Source organism: Notolepis coatsorum, assembly GCF_963971535.1.
Source record: "Notolepis coatsorum genome assembly, chromosome: 2".
NCBI lineage: Eukaryota > Metazoa > Chordata > Actinopteri > Aulopiformes > Paralepididae > Notolepis > Notolepis coatsorum.
Window position 1 is genome coordinate 138,834,665 of NC_140166.1, and position 18,185 is coordinate 138,852,849.

An 18,185-nucleotide genomic window follows, 5' to 3' on the forward strand; every position below is an offset into this window, starting at 1 on the left:
CATATTATAATTCATTTGTATATTATATTGAACTATATTTGCAGTATATACTATTATATTATGGTACTATATTATATTGTATATATCATGTACTATATATCTCACATCACATTATATATGTGCTGTATACACTATTATGTACTCTATTATATATACTATTATATACTGCAGGTATACTATACACTGTAATGTGTACTGTAATGTGTACTATATGTGTGTACTGTAATGTGTACTATATGTATCTACTATGTATGTATGTAAATAAAAATAAATGTAAATTAAAAAAAACGAAACGTAAGTCTTCAGGGGTAGGGCCCGACAAGCCTAGTGCTTCTCCCTAGCCCTTTTTGGAGAATTGGACAATGCTGCAATAGCAGCTGGTAAAACTTTGGTGATTTATGGAATGACCGTTGTTATGTGTCCAAAGCCCCAAATAAAAAATAACTGAACTGAACTGAACTGAGGGTTAGAAAACAGTTGCAAAGTGTTTCCTGGCCAGGACAGGCCTCTACTATCTACTATCTACTACAGTAGCAGTCCCTACTATCCAAAGTGTCTTTTCCCTCCTGGATGATAATAATAATAATAATGCATTTTATTTATAAGGCGCCTTTCAGGACACTAAAAAGAAATAGTCCACAAATCGGTGAATGAAAAAAATTATAGGATAAAATGAATACTACTACTTACTAAAATGGATGTTTAAAAGTACTAAAAACCAACAAAAAATACCAAACACTAACAAACATTCAGCACAGACAATGGGGATGCTGCCACCTTAAAACAATTTTTTTTTATTCAAAGCAAATTTTTATTTTTTTTTTGCCAGGCCATTGTTTCTAGTTGTGGCGGCGGCGCGGCGCGATAGTTAGATAACCTAGGTGGGTGGGGAACAACCAGGATTTCACTGTCTGCGACAGAGTTGGAGAACTATCTGACTCTCTCCCTCGGATCACACACACACACAATGGAGCCGTGCTGCCGCTTGTGATTGGTGGAGGCGGGACCAGGCGATACAACTGATTGACAGTGGAGGCGGCGAATGGAATGGCAGATGGCACTCTGCAGAATACTGTAACAGCCAGGCAGTGAGCCAGGTAGTTTTGTAATAATGAAAGGTCTGTTATTTAATGTTTGTGTAAGGGCTATTTTAACTGTTGATGGGTAGTGCATCAGTAAAGTGAATATGGTATTGTGCTCTTGCTCTGTTTGAATAGGTGGAGAGAGTGGTTAACTGTATTATAATAGTAAATAGACAAATATGTTGTGCTCTTGCTTTTTTCTTTTTGAAGGTGGAGAGAGTAGCATTGCTAGTGCCACAACAGTTTTATTTGAGGTTCATAACAGTACATTGTACTAAGCAATTGTTGGCTCATTAGTTTGTGATTCACATGCACTACAATTCACCAGAATGCAGGAAATTAAGTCTTTGTAACAAAAAAAATCCTGGTGGGGGACCCCCAGACCCCCCGCTTAAAAAGTGGCCTGACTGGGGCTATATTTCGTGCTATATCTCCCGGTATGAATTATTTCCCCAGTCCGGCCCTGCCCCTACCCAACCCCCCCCCCCCCCCCCCCCCCCCCCCCCCTCCAATGTACAGCCCCACCCAACCCCACCCCACCTACCCAACCTCCTCCAATGTACAGTTTCTATGTCAAATGTATGTCAGTATTCCAATGTACAGTGTCCCCCCCCTACCCAACCCCCCCCCCCTCCCCCCTCCAATGTACAGCCCCACCCAACCTACCCAACCTCCTCCAATGTACAGTTTCTATGTCAAATGTATATACACTCTTTTTTCTGGATTTTTTTAGTATCACAAACAGTAGGCCCTACTGTATTTGCAAATCTGGTATGTCATAAATGTATAGATGTAGCAGTACTGTCTATCTGTATGTCGTGAGAGTCATATGATGAATTGAAAATGGGGGACCCTGATGTAAACAAGACGAAAGTCTTTCTCTGGTCTGCTGCATCCTCTTAACAATTGTATGTATTGAGCTGTACTGTACCCATTCTGCAATCTGTTAATAAACTTTTCAATCAATCAATCAATCAATCAATCAATCAATCAATCAATCAATCAATCAATCAATCTGTGTCCCGGTCAAGTTCATTCAGTATTTTGTGAACACACGCACCGCCACCACTCTCTCCTATAAAGCTAGAAATCAGAGAGAGAGAACCCATACTATGTTTGTGTGAGCTCTTATCGCCAAATTAGCTTTTAATTCTGGCTCAAACCTTCTAGCAATGCTAGAATATAATGTTAAACCTCATTTTGACGTAAGAGCTGACACAAACATGTTATTATTACCTCACAAAATCAAAGTCCCATTCATTTTCGGTGGAACAGCCACATATTTTATATCCCAGTGACATCACTGATTGGATGAGTTTACTCCACTAGGTGGCAGCATGTCCACGTTGGCAGATGACTTGGTTGTGACAAACAAACAGAAGAAAAAAGAGATTGTGTTCTGTAACCTTTTTATATAACAACATCTAACATTTTTGTCAAACTTTGTAAGTAAGAGTATTCTTATGAGTATTTGTTCCATTTTCCAGGCTTGTATTGCCCACTCTGAGAATCTAGAGTGTTGAGGGACTGCACTTTGGAAATGTAGTGTTTCATTAATAATAAACTTAGGATTAAGTCTAAATAATTTTGCTCTCACTCACACACGCACGCACGCATGCACACACGCACACACATGCATACTGCACACACACATGCATACTGCTCACACACCCACACACACACACACACACACACACACACACACACACACACCACACACACACACACACACACACACACACACACAGACGACACAGTGGTGGTGGGCTTGATCTCTGACAACGACGAGAAGGCCTACCGGGAGGAGGTTGATGCACTGGCACGCTGGTGCCAGGACAACAGCCTGCTCCTGAACATTGGTAAAACCAAGGAACTGATCGTGGATTTTAGGAGAACACAGCAGGGGACACACACACCCACTGAGGATAAACGGGGCTACCGTGGACAGGGTGAGCAGCTTTAAGTACCTGGGGGGTCCACATCTCAGAAGACCTGACATGGACACACACATAGGACTCAGTCGTGAAGAAGGCGAAGCAGCGCCTCTACCACATGAGACAGTTAAGGAAGTTCAGAGTATCGGGGAAGATACTCCAGTCCTTCTACTCCGGAGCTGTAGAGAGCATCTTGACTGGAAACATCACTGCCTGGTATGGAAACAGCAAGGCACAGGACAAGAAGGCCCTACAGAGAGTGGTGCGCTCAGCCGAGCGTACCACGGGTATTGCACTACCACCCCTGCAGGACTTATATAACAAGAGGTGCAAATCCAGAGCCTGCAGAATAATGAAAGACCCTCACCACCCCAACAACAGCCTGTTCAAGCTGCTGCGGTCAGGCAAATGCCTGCAAACACCAGCAACTAGGACAGAGAGACTTCGGCTCAGCTTCTTCGCCCAGGCCATCAGAGTCTTGAACACTGAACTCTCCACACACAAGCACACATGAGCACACACACAACACACACACTGTATACGCTCACACACTAGCAGTCACTTCATGAACACACACACACACATGCTGCACACGCTCACACTTATGGTCACTTTACACAATGAAAGGTCACTTTAAAAAAAAACAAGAACGGGAGGGGTTCTTGTATAGTAAACAGATGGATAGCAAGCTAGCATAAAGACACGTAGTATAACTGTAGATTGTATAGTATAGCATTGTATAGTAGTGACCCAGTGCCTCATCCGTAGGTAACAGTGTATTGCACTATCACAGGACCTAGCATGTCTTACCATGCTTTTGTTAAACTCATGTACATATATCTGATATGTCTTTACTCTTATTACTTGTATTATTGCACAAATGTCGCATTCTCATCCTATTGGATTCTTATTATTGTATTATGCACAATCATTGCGGGCAAGACCCCCCGCATTTCACTGTATACTTGTATGCCGTGACAAATAAAACTCTTGACTTGACTTGACTGGACTCTGGTGTTAGGTCGGAGACACAGAGGTGATGCAGGTGTGAGGAGACACAGGGGTGGAGAAAGGGATCCAGCTCTCTTGTGGACAGAGAAGGGAGGGGGGTTAGGGGGGGTTTTGGGGACATTGTCTCTCTAGGTGTGAGATTCAAGCTATTGTTGGGACAGAGAAAGGGAAGGGAGTCCTCCGCAGGGGAAGCACATTAGTCATTTAGCTGATGCTTTTATCCCAGCTGAGAGACCTAGGGCTTTCAGAGAATGTATAGTCCTATGTTTATTGACCATTGGAAGTGGGGGGGGGGGGGGGGGGGGGGTCTGAGCAATTTCCAGAATAGAAGTGCTTGCCATCCAATCACAGAAAAATGCAATTCTTACAGAAATTTCATTTTGCACCCAATCTGTGTATCAAATGGTATCATCCAAATAATTGCTGCAACACAACTTATGTGACATAACTGGGCATGGGACTGGCCATCATGCGTGTTCTTAACAACATAATGTCCTAAGCCCTTATACATGCTTAACTTTCAAAATGGTAATGGACGCCTAACCAAAACACAATGTTAATTACAGATGTGTATAGAAAAACTTGACACACAGTGCTGAGCTACGTTAATCTTCAGGCTCCCAGGTTTCAGATAATGAATACCACTTCTATGTGGCATCTACAGTTGACCTGCTATCTCACCATAAAAAATACTATGTGTGTCTCAGTTGAAATGTCCCGTTTCAAATTACCCTTCTAAATTAAATATTGTGGTGGTGCTGCAGAGCTGTCCTGACCTACAAATCATATTCTACAGATTTAAGAAAACATATTTTTGATACAGATACCCACAAAAACGACACCATGATCGTCATGTGTTTAAATGAAAATTAGAGTAAAGATGCACTAAATACCATTCCCTCTAATATCGTGAATCATATCAATATCAGTCAAAATATTTACATATTATTTCCAAATCGTTCAGCCCTATTCTAAACAGAATCAAACGTGTTAAAACAACCAGGAAGCTGGCCTAGCAACTTCAACCAAAACTAAACTAAAAACTCAGCCCAGCGTTAGCTAGCTGCTAAATTAATGGTAGCTAGCGAGTTAACAACATTGCAAAAACAATCCTTCACCAACAACAGTCGGACACAATCCCTCACTAATCAAATAACAAAGTAACACCTATAGCAGACCTGGGCAATTTACGGCCCGCGGTCGATTTACGGTCAATCAGAATGGCGTACCAAACTTCTTTGAGCAGGAGCATGCCGCAAGTCCGCACTCCGGAATGCGTTACACTCCACAGTCCACACCTGGCTACTTTGCATAACAACAAGTGTTGGAGCCTCGGAGGGGTGTGGTCTGCGTGGAGGGGTGTGGTCTGCGTGGAGGGGTGTGGTCTGCGTGCGCGAGCGCCTGTCAGCTCAGTGTGTGTCTCTCTCTACAATACGTAGCTCTGAGCAGACAACACAGCATTAGCGTTGGCTGCAGCTATCAATCGTATTGGATAATTCTGTGTTCATGGCAAAGAGGACAGATATTAGGCCATTATTATTATTATTATTATTTTGTCTCTGTCTCAATGAAGACTGAGCCGGCGAGCAAGAGTGAATCCAATGATGACTTTGCCTACCTAACCCGCACAGTTTGATTGATTGATTGATTCATTGTGCTAAGCTAGGCTAATAATTAGCTAGGCTAATAATAATAACTGGACTTTGGAGAATTCAGCCAGATACTGTAGCTTTCTACAGAACGAGTCAATGAATGAATCACGCTAGAAATAAATAACGCCTACATGCTGGCTGTGTGTGTGTGTCTCTGTGCATTCAGTAGAAAGCTATCTGGTTGCACGTTATTAGCCTAGCTAGCCGGCACTATCCACTTCCATTCATTGTGCTAAGTTAGGCTAATGTGCAGCCAAGCTAGGCTAACGTGATGAAGCCCAAGACATCACAACTACTGTATTGCTTTTTGTATAAAGTTGATAAATTTCATGTCTTTTAACATACTGCAATTCAGTGTTTGTGAAGATTAACAAGTTGAAAATAAAATGGAACACTGATGTAATGATTGTTTTAGTTTTTACCGTTTATTATTTCTATATGTTTATTCTTCTGATTACCAGTAGCAGCTCATCAAAAATACAATCCCCTATATAGTTACACATACACAGTCCTTATATTCCTCCTAGTTACTCATACAACAAAAAAATCTAAAGCATGTATTGCTTTTTGTATAAAGTTGATCAATTGCATGTCTTTTAACATACTGCAAAACATCTCTTCAGTGTTTGTGAAGATTAACAAGATTTTACTGTTTATTACTTCTATATTTCTATGTTTATTCTTCTGATTACCAGTAGCAGCTAATCAAAATATATAATTGACTACTTTTTACAATGGGAGATAATGAATATTGAGCAGAATTAAGTTCAAGTTATCATTGACCTCCTGATGGCAGCTGACTCCGGACTATTATCCATCCTCATCCTCCTCGATCTAAGCGCCCCATTTGACACCATATCTCACTCCACCCTCCTTAACCGACTAGCCTCCATTGGAGGCTAGCCCTCACCTCCATAGCCATGAAGTGCTTTGAGAAGCTAGTGAAGGGCTACATCTGTTCCTCCCTCCCCATCAACCTGGACCCTCTGCAATTTGCATATCGCCCCAACAGGTCCACGGAGGACGCCATAGCCCATGTGCTGCACACAGCAGCATCACACCTGGACAAGAGGCAGGGGAACTATGTGAGAATGCTGTTCATCGACTACAGCTCAGCATTCAATACCATAGTCCCCTCCAAACTCATAGCCAAGCTCAGGGACCTGGGCTTGAACTATGACCTCTGCCAGTGGGTCTTGGACTTCCTGACGGGCAGACCCCAGGTGGTAAGAGCCGGCAACTGCACCTCCTCATCCATCACGCTCAACATAGGGGCCCCCCAGGGCTGTGTTCTGAGCCCCCTCCTCTACTCCCTGTACACACATGACTGCGTAGCACAGCGGAACAACAACACCATCATCAAATTTGCTGATGACACAGTAGTGGTGGGCCTGATCTCTGCCAACGACGAAAGGGCCTACCTGGAAGAGGTAGAGAACCTGTCACAGTGGTGTCAGGAGAACTGCCTCTCCCTGAACGTCAGCAAAACAAAAGAGATGATTGTGGACTTCAGGAGGTCGGGGGTCAAGGACTACAGCCCCCTCAGCATCGACGGGGCACCGGTTGAGAGAGTGAACAGTTTCAAGTACCTCGGAGCCCACATATCCGAGGACTTGACATGGACCACACACATTGACAGTGTTGTGAAGAAAGCACGACAACGCCTCTACTTCCTCAGGCGCCTAAGGAAGTTCCAAGTCAGTCAGAAGATCCTTAGGAACTTCTACTCATGTACAATAGAGAGCATCCTGACCGGCAACATCACCTCCTGGTTTGGGAATAGCACTGCACAAGACCGTAGCAGACTACAAAGAGTGACACGTTCAGCCGAACGCACAATTGGAGGGGGGCTTCCCACCCTCCAGAACATTTACAACAAGCGGTGCAAGGGGAAGGCTAAGAGAATTATTAAGGACTCGAGCCACCCGAACAACTGCCTCTTTGAACTGCTGCGGTCAGGCAAGCGATACCGGAGTCTTAAGGCGAGCACAGAAAGACACAGAAGAAGCTTCTATCCCCAGGCCATCAGGCTGCTAAACGAACAATAATCACTATGCAACAACCATCAAATGCACACAGCACACACACCCACACGCACACACTCACTCAAACAAACAACACACTGCAGCACCCACTCTCCACACTTTAGATCACACAAACACACTTACACTTTATATTTATTGATAAAGGATTTGCACTACAACTCGTACACCTACTGTGAATTGTACCTGGAGAATTATCCAGCGCCTTTCCTACAGAGATATTATTATTATTATCATTATTATAGGGGCACTTATTATACAAGTATTATTTATCATCTGGTGCCACCTAGTGGGCGTTTACTGCAACTGTAGGATGCCTGGGGACTGAGATTTGGACAGGTGAGGCCGATTCAGCGTCTCTGTGACGCACTATTTAAGCGACACACGTAGCCATATGCCTGTAATGAGAAAAGCCCTGTGGGCGATCTAACTGGCTAACGGTACGTTGCATTGTATCATCTCTTGTATGCACTGACTCTGTTCATAACTATCATTTATGTATGTAGCGCATGTGGCTAATGGATGCCGTTTTGTTTCCTGTTTTGTATAGGTAAATAATCTACTGACCGATGCTAAATGCTGACAGCTACTACTAACTGGCTAAATGCCACTACTACTACCAAGCTGCTAAATGCTAAATGCTGCTAACTAAGGACTAATGCTACCAGCTACGAGCTGTCTAAATTGACCATCTGGTGGCTATTAGTCAATGACAGTGGAATATTGGAGCGTTTGGATGGGACATCCTAAATAAATAACGTTCAAGCAAGAGTCTGAATTGTTTCCTTTGGTCCGGTATAAACAGTTGATCGCCTGCACCCTTTCAATGGGGAGATCTAGTTGACTCATTGACTGAGACCGCTAGATAATTGAACAATTATTTACCGACGCGCCCGCTATGAGACGGGACGGACGGAACGCAGAAGCAAGTGCCCGCGTGAGATACCCCTCAACGTCAAGGTGGAACCAGGACGGAGTGGATACACACGACGGGGCACATTGGAGAGGACGCAGTCAGCTCAAGGGAAGTGAAACGTTGATGTTGACTGCTTATTGGGTTGGAATCGCCGTATTCCGCCCACATGCTGGTTGCTTGAGGTGGTGGGGTCGCCGAACTCCATCCAATGTTACTGCTTAACGCTAGCCATTAGCCAACCAATGCTAAATACTGCTAGCCACCAATGCTAACGCTGTTAGCCAAAGACTGCTAACACTGCTAGCTACCAATGCTTAACGCTAGCCATTAGCCAACCAATGCTAACATTGCTAGCCACGAATGCTAACGTTGCTAGCCAAAGACTGCTAACATTGCTAGCTGCCAATGCTTAATGCCAGCTATTAGCCAACCAATGCTAATACTGCTAGCCACCAATGCTAACGCTGTTAGCCAAAGACTGCTAACATTGCTAGCTGCCAATGCTTAATGCTAGCCATTAGCCAACCAATGCTAATACTGCTAGCCACCAATGCTAACGCTGTTAGCCAAAGACTGCTAACGTTGCTAGCCACGAATGCTAACGCTGTTAGCCAAAGACTGCTAACCTTACTAGCCAAAGAATGCTAACACTGCTAGCTGCCAATGCTTAACGCTAGCCATTAGCCAACCAATGCTAATACTGCTAACCACCAATGCTAACGCTGTTAGCCAAAGACTGCTAACATTGCTAGCCACGAATGCTAACGTTGCTAGCCAAAGACTGCTAACATTGCTAGCTGCCAATGCTTAATGCTAGCTATTAGCCAACCAATGCTAATACTGCTAGCCACCAATGCTAACGCTGTTAGCCAAAGACTGCTAACATTGCTAGCTGCCAATGCTTAACGCTAGCCATTAGCCAACCAATGCTAATACTGCTAGCCACCAATGCTAACGCTGTTAGCCAAAGACTGCTAACCTTACTAGCCAAAGAATGCTAACACTGCTGGCCACCAATGCTAGCTAATGAACATTATCATTGACACCCATGCCATGGCTGTGTTGAATCAAGCAACTACGTTGTTGCTCCAAACGCTGTGAACATTATCATTGACACCCTATGCCTTGGCTGAGTTGAACCAAGCAACTACGTTGTTGCTCCAAACGCTGTGAACCTTATCATTGACACCTATGCCTTGGCTGTGTTGAATCAAGCAACTACGTTGTTGCTCCAAACGCTGTGAACATTATCAATTGACACACCTATGCCTTGGCTGTGTTGAACCAAGCAACTACGTTGTTGCTCCAAACGCTGTGAACATTATCATTGACACGCCTATGCCTTGGTTGTGTTGAACTTTGCAATTATATTGTTGCTCCAAACGCCGTGAACGTTGCTATTGATGAACTAACCTAAAGTGACTGTTTCATCCGACAGTCTTCAAATTGCTCTTCACGTTGTGAACTGTACTATAAATGAATTAACCAAAGGCTGTAACGGTGCTCACCAACTCTATCCTACTTGCTCACTCACATTGTGGTCATTACCAGGTTTCAAGTGAGTTAAGCAAAACTACGTTGACCCACCAAACGGTCCCGTCATTATCCCCTGCTGGGAGCAGTATCATTGTAATCACACTGCTACACGCCAACTGTACAACTGTGCTTCTGACTGTTAACCCCATTGTTTACTACTGCCTGCAACCAGTGACTCAGCCGCAAAAGGAGCTCCAGTTGGGGCAACGGCTGACTGGGACAAAATGGAGGGTGTAGATGTGGAAGAGCTAAAGAAGAGGCGTACTGCGGCGCAAACAGCTTTCACAAGGAGAGCTAACCAGATAGCTGACAATGTTGACACCGCATCGCCAGCGGAGCTGGTCAACGACAAGAAAGCTCTTCAAGTAGAGTTTGCTAAGCTCGTTGACACGACGGGAGACTATGTTGGAGCATTGGAGGAGGCCGACGGAGCCGCACATGCTACCGTGATAGCCGACGCCACAGCAAAGAAAGACTCAAGCAAGCAGAGGAAAACGGCACTGGAGAAGAAGATCTTCTCTGAGGTATGGTCCCGCTTCGTTCAGCCAGAGTTAGGCCCCCTTGAAGTGGAGTTCAAGGAGGCCTTGGAAGAGACAAAGAGACTCAGCACCCAATGGGCACCCAAAGACAAAAGAGCGTTGGAGGGGAACAAATTGGAGAGGAGACTCAACGCCTTCGAACAGATGGTGAGAGAGTGGAGATACTTTCTTCCAACTCCCAACATAGCTGAATTGGGGAAGCGGTACAGACACCTAGACGAGGAAAGAGCAGCACTAATGGACAGGTGGTCGACCCTCCTAGAGCCTGGAGGAAAGGGTGGCGTTGAGCTGGACGACGAGGATGAAGAGGAGGAAAAGGTACACGACGTTGAAAGGGATGGCGACGTAACCAGCCCACCTGGCGTCACCAGGGACGCTCCTCAACATGCCACTGAAGCTGACCCCTCCCCGTCCGCCGACGATGAAGGGGCGGTCGCTCATGCCCATTCACCTCCCCTGTGTAACAGCCGTCAAGCAGAGGGCGCTTATGGAAGCCCTCCTTTGCCTCCCGGCAGCCGTGAGGAGGCCTCCAACGCCGTCCATCTCCAGTATGGAGTAGGGACCGCAGGAAGTGGGCCTCTCCATCATGCTGGAAAGCAATCACCCCCACGGGTAAAACAACCCAGCAGGGAACCCCGTTTCAGTTCATCCGTCACCATCTATATTCATGCCAACCCCACTGACACGCCTCAGTCACGAGGTGGCCGCGCCACATCACCAGGTGATGAGGGCGCAACGCAGGAAGGTCTCGCTCACCACAGAGACCACCAGGGGGCCCGACCTAGGATCAAGCTCGCCGCCATCAATCTACCCAAATTCTGTGGAGACAGAAGGACCTATTGGCGCTGGCGGGATAACTGGGAGGACCTCCAGGCGCTGGCAGAAACCGCAGGTTTACCAGTGTGTAAACTGTATCACCTACTGGACAGTGTGGAAGAGCCACTGAGGAAGAAGCTTGGGCTGGATCGCTGCAGAACCGCGGATGACATTTTCAGGCTCCTAGACAACCGTTTTGGGGACAGGAGCGTGACCGCAAGCCTGATCCTCAAGGACCTGGAAGAAGTACCTGCAGTGCGAAGCAACCAGCCTAGGCCGATGATAGACCTGGTCCAGGCAGTGGAAACCGCACTGTATGACCTGAAGGACCTTGGAATGGAGGATGTTATCAAGAACCACTTAACTGTCGCTGCCATAGAGAGGAAGCTGCCTATAGGCATGAGAGAGAAGTGGATCTCCTACGAGCGTGACCCCGCAAATGGCGTCACGCCCAGAAGCTACTTCGACAGGCTCTTGTCATTCTTGAAAGGACAGGAAAGGATCCTCGAGAGGCTAGCGCAGCTGGAGATCGGAACCACCCACGCTGGCGATAGACCAACCCAGCGTGAGATGCTGAGCGACAGAGGTAGTGAAAGACAGTCATTCACCAGAACAACAGTGAGTGATGTCAGGAGGGAGTCCCAGAGGGACCTGTGCACCATGTGTGGAGACAAAGCACATGGAGGGAGACTTTATTTCTGCCCGGCCTTCAAGAAGGCTTCATTGACGGAGAAGAGAGCCCAGGTGAAAAAGGCAGGGATGTGTGCCAAATGTCTCGATTATCACAGGGTTGACAGCGGGTGCAGGGAGAGATTCTTCTGCCATGAGGAAGAGTGTGTGGAAGAGGACGGCCCTGTCGAGCATCATTTCGTTCTCTGCCCCAAGACGCAAGGGAGGAGTGAAGCAACCGAGGAGCCACGAGCTAGGAGAGGACCCCAAGGCCTGACAGAGAAGCAGGAGGAAGTCATCGCTGGGTTTGCGCTCCAAATGGAAGCATTCAAAAAGGCCTTCACGAACAAAACAACCTCCAAAGTGTGCGCCAGCAAGAGCCTGTTGGACAAAAGCGGCATAAAAGAATACCCAGTCCTCATGATGCTCATGGATGTCACAACAAGAGGAGGAGACTGTGTTGGAGCGTTGATGGACCTCGCCTCCGACACCAACTATATCACTCACAGAGCCGCCAAGAGACTCGGGCTGACCGGCGAGCCAATCACACTGGTCGTGTACGGTGTTGGGAAGATGGCAGTCAAAGTCGATACCAAGAGGTATGTGGTGGCGATCAAGGTATGGACCCCGAAGGGGACCTCAAGGTGCCATGAGATGCTCTGCTATGGACTTGAGGACATTGCCAAGGTGGACCGAGTGGTGGACTCTGAGCAGCTGGAGCTGTTCTTCCCACGTGTCCAGCCAGGAGAACTGAGCCGGCCCGAGACCATCGACCTGCTCATCAGCGCCCGGGAGGGTCGCTTAGTCCCACAAAGAGTGGGGAGAGTCGGTGATCTGGTGCTGTGAGACGGCCCGCTGGGCAAGACTGTGAGTGGTGCGCATCCGGACCTCTTTGAGGGGGTAGAGTTGACGGCACGCCAATCATTGACCCACTTCGCACACTCCATGGGGACAAAGGCCGTCGAAGTGAAGAAGCACCTTGCGGTAGACCTGACCGAGAGTGGCCGCTCACCTGGTGCGAAGGAGCAACCTGCATCACTCCCTAACGACCATAGGATCTCACAGTCGGCACTCCTGAGAACGGAGAAAGCCTCAGGAGGGACCTCGCATGGCGTTGAGCCTACACCAGACAGGCCCGGTCTGGTCAAGGTGGGAGGCGTAACGCCACAGAAGCCAAACCAAAGACACTGGTCCAAAAACGCCCCAAGAGGGACCCCGAGTGGAAAGGAGCCTGCACCAGGCAGACCCGGTCTGGTCAAGGTGGGAGGCGTAACGCCACAGAAGCCAAACCAAAGACACTGGTCCAAAACCGCCCCTAGAGGGACCCCGGGTGGAAAGGAGCCTACACCAGGCAGACCCGGTCTGGTCAAGGTGGGAGGCGTAACACCACAGAGGCGAGACCAAGGACACTCGTCCAAAAGCGCCTCGAGAGGAACCCCAAGTGGAAAGGAGCCTACACCAGGCAGACCCGGTCTGGTCAAGGTGGGAGGCACAGCGCCACGGAGGCGAGACCAAAGACACTGGCCCAAAAGTACCTCAAAAGGGGCCTCAAGTGCAAGGAAGCCCACACCAGGCAGGCCCGGTCCTGCAAAATGGGATGCAGTTACGGGCAAGGAACTCCATAACACGTCCGATGAACTATGCCTGGCTGGGCAGGAAGGAGAAGTCCACAGGGCCAACCACGAGGGCGTTGCTGAAACCCTTTCACAATTGAGGAACAATGACCAAGTCAAGGACGTCGAAAGTCGCCTGTTTCTGGCACAAAGAAGGACGTCGAAAGTCGCCTGTTTCTGGCACAAAGAAGGACGTCGAAAGTCGCCTGTTTCTGGCACAACTGAGGACGTCGAAAATCGCCCGTTGCCGACATAACTTACGTAGTTTTCACGGACGCCGTTGAGCTACCACTGTAGATAGAACGAGAGTTGTATCTTTTCTTTTGTTTCCCTTTAAATATAAGTACATTTGTATGGGTAGAACAATTTGTATGGTTTGGGTAGTTTTCTGAGCCCTTACGGCCAGAATACTAGGTGGGAGGTGGAGAATTATCCAGCGCCTTTCCTACAGAGATATTATTATTATTATCATTATTATAGGGGCACTTATTATACAAGTATTATTAATCATCTGGTGCCACCTAGTGGGCGTTTACTGCAACTGTAGGATGCCTGGGGACTGAGATTTGGACAGGTGAGGCCGATTCAGCGTCTCTGTGACGCACTATTTAAGCGACACACGTAGCCATATGCCTGTAATGAGAAAAGCCCCGTGGGCGATCTAACTGGCTAACGGTACGTTGCATTGTATCATCTCTTGTATGCACTGACTCTGTTCATAACTATCATTTATGTATGTAGCGCATGTGGCTAATGGATGCCGTTTTGTTTCCTGTTTTGTATAGGTAAATAATCTACTGACCGATGCTAAATGCTGACAGCTACTACTAACTGGCTAAATGCCACTACTACTACCAAGCTGCTAAATGCTAAATGCTGCTAACTAAGGACTAATGCTACCAGCTACGAGCTGTCTAAATTGACCATCTGGTGGCTATTAGTCAATGACAGTGGAATATTGGAGCGTTTGGATGGGATATCCTAAATAAATAACGTTCAAGCAAGAGTCTGAATTGTTTCCTTTGGTCCGGTATAAACAGTTGATCGCCTGCACCCTTTCAATGGGGAGATCTAGTTGACTCATTGACTGAGACCGCTAGATAATTGAACAGTACCTAAATTGCACCTCGTCCCATTTCTCCATTTCTGCCTTGCACTATATAGTATTGTATATTAGTACACTGCACAGTATTGTATATTGTATGGTAACTACGTCTATTCTGCATCGAACATTGTACATATGTCTAAACTGAACACTGTGACCTCATTTTTTTTTACTTCTAATTTTACTATGTTATTTTATTTCATACTTATCTTGTCTTGCACAGTCTCTGGAGCGCAACAGTAAGAAGCATTTTGTATAAAAGTATTATGTACTTCTGTATGACAACTATTAAAGAAACTTGAAACTTGAAACTTGAATCTCCCACACATCCCTAGACTGCTTCCATTCATATCTCTCTGGTCGTACTCAGTTCATTCAGTTAAAATCATTCACATCCCATCCATCCCCCCTCTCCTCCGGTGTTCCCCAGGGCTCTGTCCTTGGCCCTATCCTCTTCATCATCTACCTCCTCCCACTTGGTAGGATTCTCCGTAAATACAACATCAATTTCCACTGTTATGCGGACGACACCCAGCTCTATGTTTCCTCCAAACCCACTTCCACCCTCCCTCCCTCCCTCTTCCCTCTGTGCCTGTTTACAGGAAATCAAATCCTGGTTCACTTCAAATTTCCTCAAACTAAACAGTGATAAAACAGAGGTAGTCCTCATTGGCTCCAAGTCCACACTCACCAAGCACCCCAGTTTCACCCTCACCATAGACAACTCCTTGGTTTCCCCTTCCCCCCAGGTCAAGAGTCTGGGTGTCGTCCTCAACAGCATCATTCCATTCCCACATCAATAACACCATCCGGTCCGTCTACTTCCACCTTCGCAACATCAACCGCCTCCGCCCTTCACTCACTCCCAACAGTGCCGCAATCCTGGTCCACTCCCTCGTCACTTCCCGCTTGGATTATTGCAACTCCCTTCTCTTTGGTCTCCCCCACAAACTCGTCCATAAGCTCCAACTGGTCCAGAATGCTGCTGCCCGCATAATAACCAGAACCCCAGTCATCAGTCACATCACCCCCGTCCTACGCCAACTACACTGGCTTCCCATTAAAGACAGCATAGACTACAAGATCCTCCTCCATACATTCAAGGCCATCCACAACCTCGCCCCTCCATACCTGTCCGACCTCCTCCACATCAACATTCCCACCCGGTCCCTCAGGTCTGCCTCCTCCATCAACCTGACCGTCCCCCCAGCCCGTCTGTCCACCATGGGGTCAAGAGCCTTCAGCTGCTCTGCCGCCCGCCTCTGGAATTCCCCCCCCCCCCCGACATCAGGAACATTGACTCCATCATCCCATTTAAAACCCACCTCAAAACCCACCTGTTTAGGCAGGCCTTTGTCTGATTACATTTTTTGTCTGATTTTATTTTTTAATGGATTGTGATTGTGAATGAACTGTTTTTAAATTGTTGTACGGCGACCTTGAGTGCCTTGAAAGGCGCCTTATAAATCAAATGCATAATTATTATTATTATTATTATTGGTTCGGCCCTCCAACACAGTTCAGGTTTCTTATGTGGCCCCCTTGTAAAAATGTATTGCCCACCCCTGACCTATAGCTACCTCTCGTGTTATCATTTAAATAACAACGGATCGGTGTTGAACTGTGTTAGCAGTTCTAAAGGTTAGCATAGCTGATGCTAACTCACCTGAGAAATCACTAAACTACGGGTCGCAAGCCAAAGTGGGGTTGTGGGTGACAGTGGGGTTGCGCATCTCTCTCTCTCTCTCTCTCTCTCTCTCTCTCTCTCTCTCTCTCTCTCTCTCTCTCTCTCTCTCTCTCTCTCTCTCTCTCTCTCTCTCTCTCTCTCTCTCTCTCTCTCTCTCTCTCTCTCTCTCTCTCTCTCTCTCTCTCTCTCTCTCTCTTCCTCTATCACTCTCTACATCTCTCTCTCTCTACATCTCTCTCTCTCTATCTCTCCCCCCCCCCCCCCCCCTCATCCATAATGCAGGCTGCTCTCCTGTTCCTCCTCCCAGCTCCCAGCCAGACAGTTGTCCAGAGACACATCAGTCATGGAGCAGTGAAATATTGATGAGCCTCCTGCTCATCCAATTCAAAAAGCCTGGCTGGCGTTGGTTGTTTCCCCTGCGATCAGACGATCTCCCGGACCCCCCAGCGAGACGCTGTGTCTCTGATCATCACTGATAATAGTCATTGTAACAGTCTTGAGGTTGGTGTGTGGAGATAATGTCTCAAGCAGTGCGTGTGTGTGTGTGTGTGTGTGTGTGTGTGTGTGTGTGTGTGTGTGTGTGTGTGTGTGTGTGTGCACTGTGCACGTATTCACGTGTGTGTGTGTGTGTGTGTGTTAAAGAGAGAGATAGAGAGAGAGAGTGAGCTCTTAAGTGTGTGTGTGTGTGTGTGTGTGTGTGTGTGTGTGTGTGTGTGTGTGTGTGTGTGTGTGTGTGTGTGTGTGTGTGTGTGTGTGTGTGTGTGTGTGTGTGTGTGTGTGTGTGTGTGTGTGTGTGTGTGTGTGTGTGTGTGTGTGTGTGTGTGTGTGTGTGTGTGTGTGTGTGTGTGTGTGTGTGTGTGTGTGTGTGTGTGTGTGTGTGTGTGTGTGTGTGTGTGTGTGTGTGTGTGTGTGTTTAAGTTTAAGTTTATTTGGATCCCCATTAGCCACAGCAGTGCTGGGGCTATTCTTCCTGGGGTCCATAACACACAAAATACAGTTACAGACTTATACACTCACAACATTTACATGTCATACAGACAATTAAAACAACAATAAAAACCCTAATCAAATTCATAATACAATATAACAATATATACGCCTTATGAATTCATAATACAATACAATAATACCTACTCATAATTAATTCATAATACAATACAGCATAATATACTATTTTGCTTTTACATACATTATATATGTTCATATCAGCCAATTATACAATATTTTAATAATATATCCCTATCAGACACATGCCTTTTCATCCATATATACCTATCTCTTTATCAGACACATACATTTTCATTTACGTACACACTATCTATGTGTGTGTGTGTCTGATCAATCAATTCAATCAAAGGTTTCTGTGGGGAGATATGTCTCAAGCAGTGCATGTGTGCGTGTTAACCCTTTCACTGCCACACGGCAGAAGGTTAACCCTTTACTATCACACAACCGACGGTCGGTTAACCGGCTGTTGTGTGGTAGTGAAAGGGTTAACCTTCTGTGAATTGTCACAGTGAAAGGGTTAACCGTTTTGGTAGTGTGGCAGTGAAAGGGTTAAAGAGAGAGAGAGAGAGTGTGTG

The 18,185-nt window shown here is 46.6% G+C and overlaps 1 protein-coding gene across 1 annotated transcript in view; it reads left to right on the forward strand.

Moving 5' to 3' along the window:
- Nucleotides 1–13,142: 13,142 nt before the first annotated feature.
- dnah5 (dynein, axonemal, heavy chain 5) overlaps nucleotides 13,143–18,185 on the forward strand; it is a gene marked incomplete at both ends in the record, with an annotated part of 523,851 nt that continues 518,808 nt past the window's right edge. The window contains 1 exon segment of the mRNA XM_084308323.1: nucleotides 13,143–13,346. Within this exon segment, the coding sequence (XP_084164449.1) occupies nucleotides 13,143–13,346 (204 nt within the window).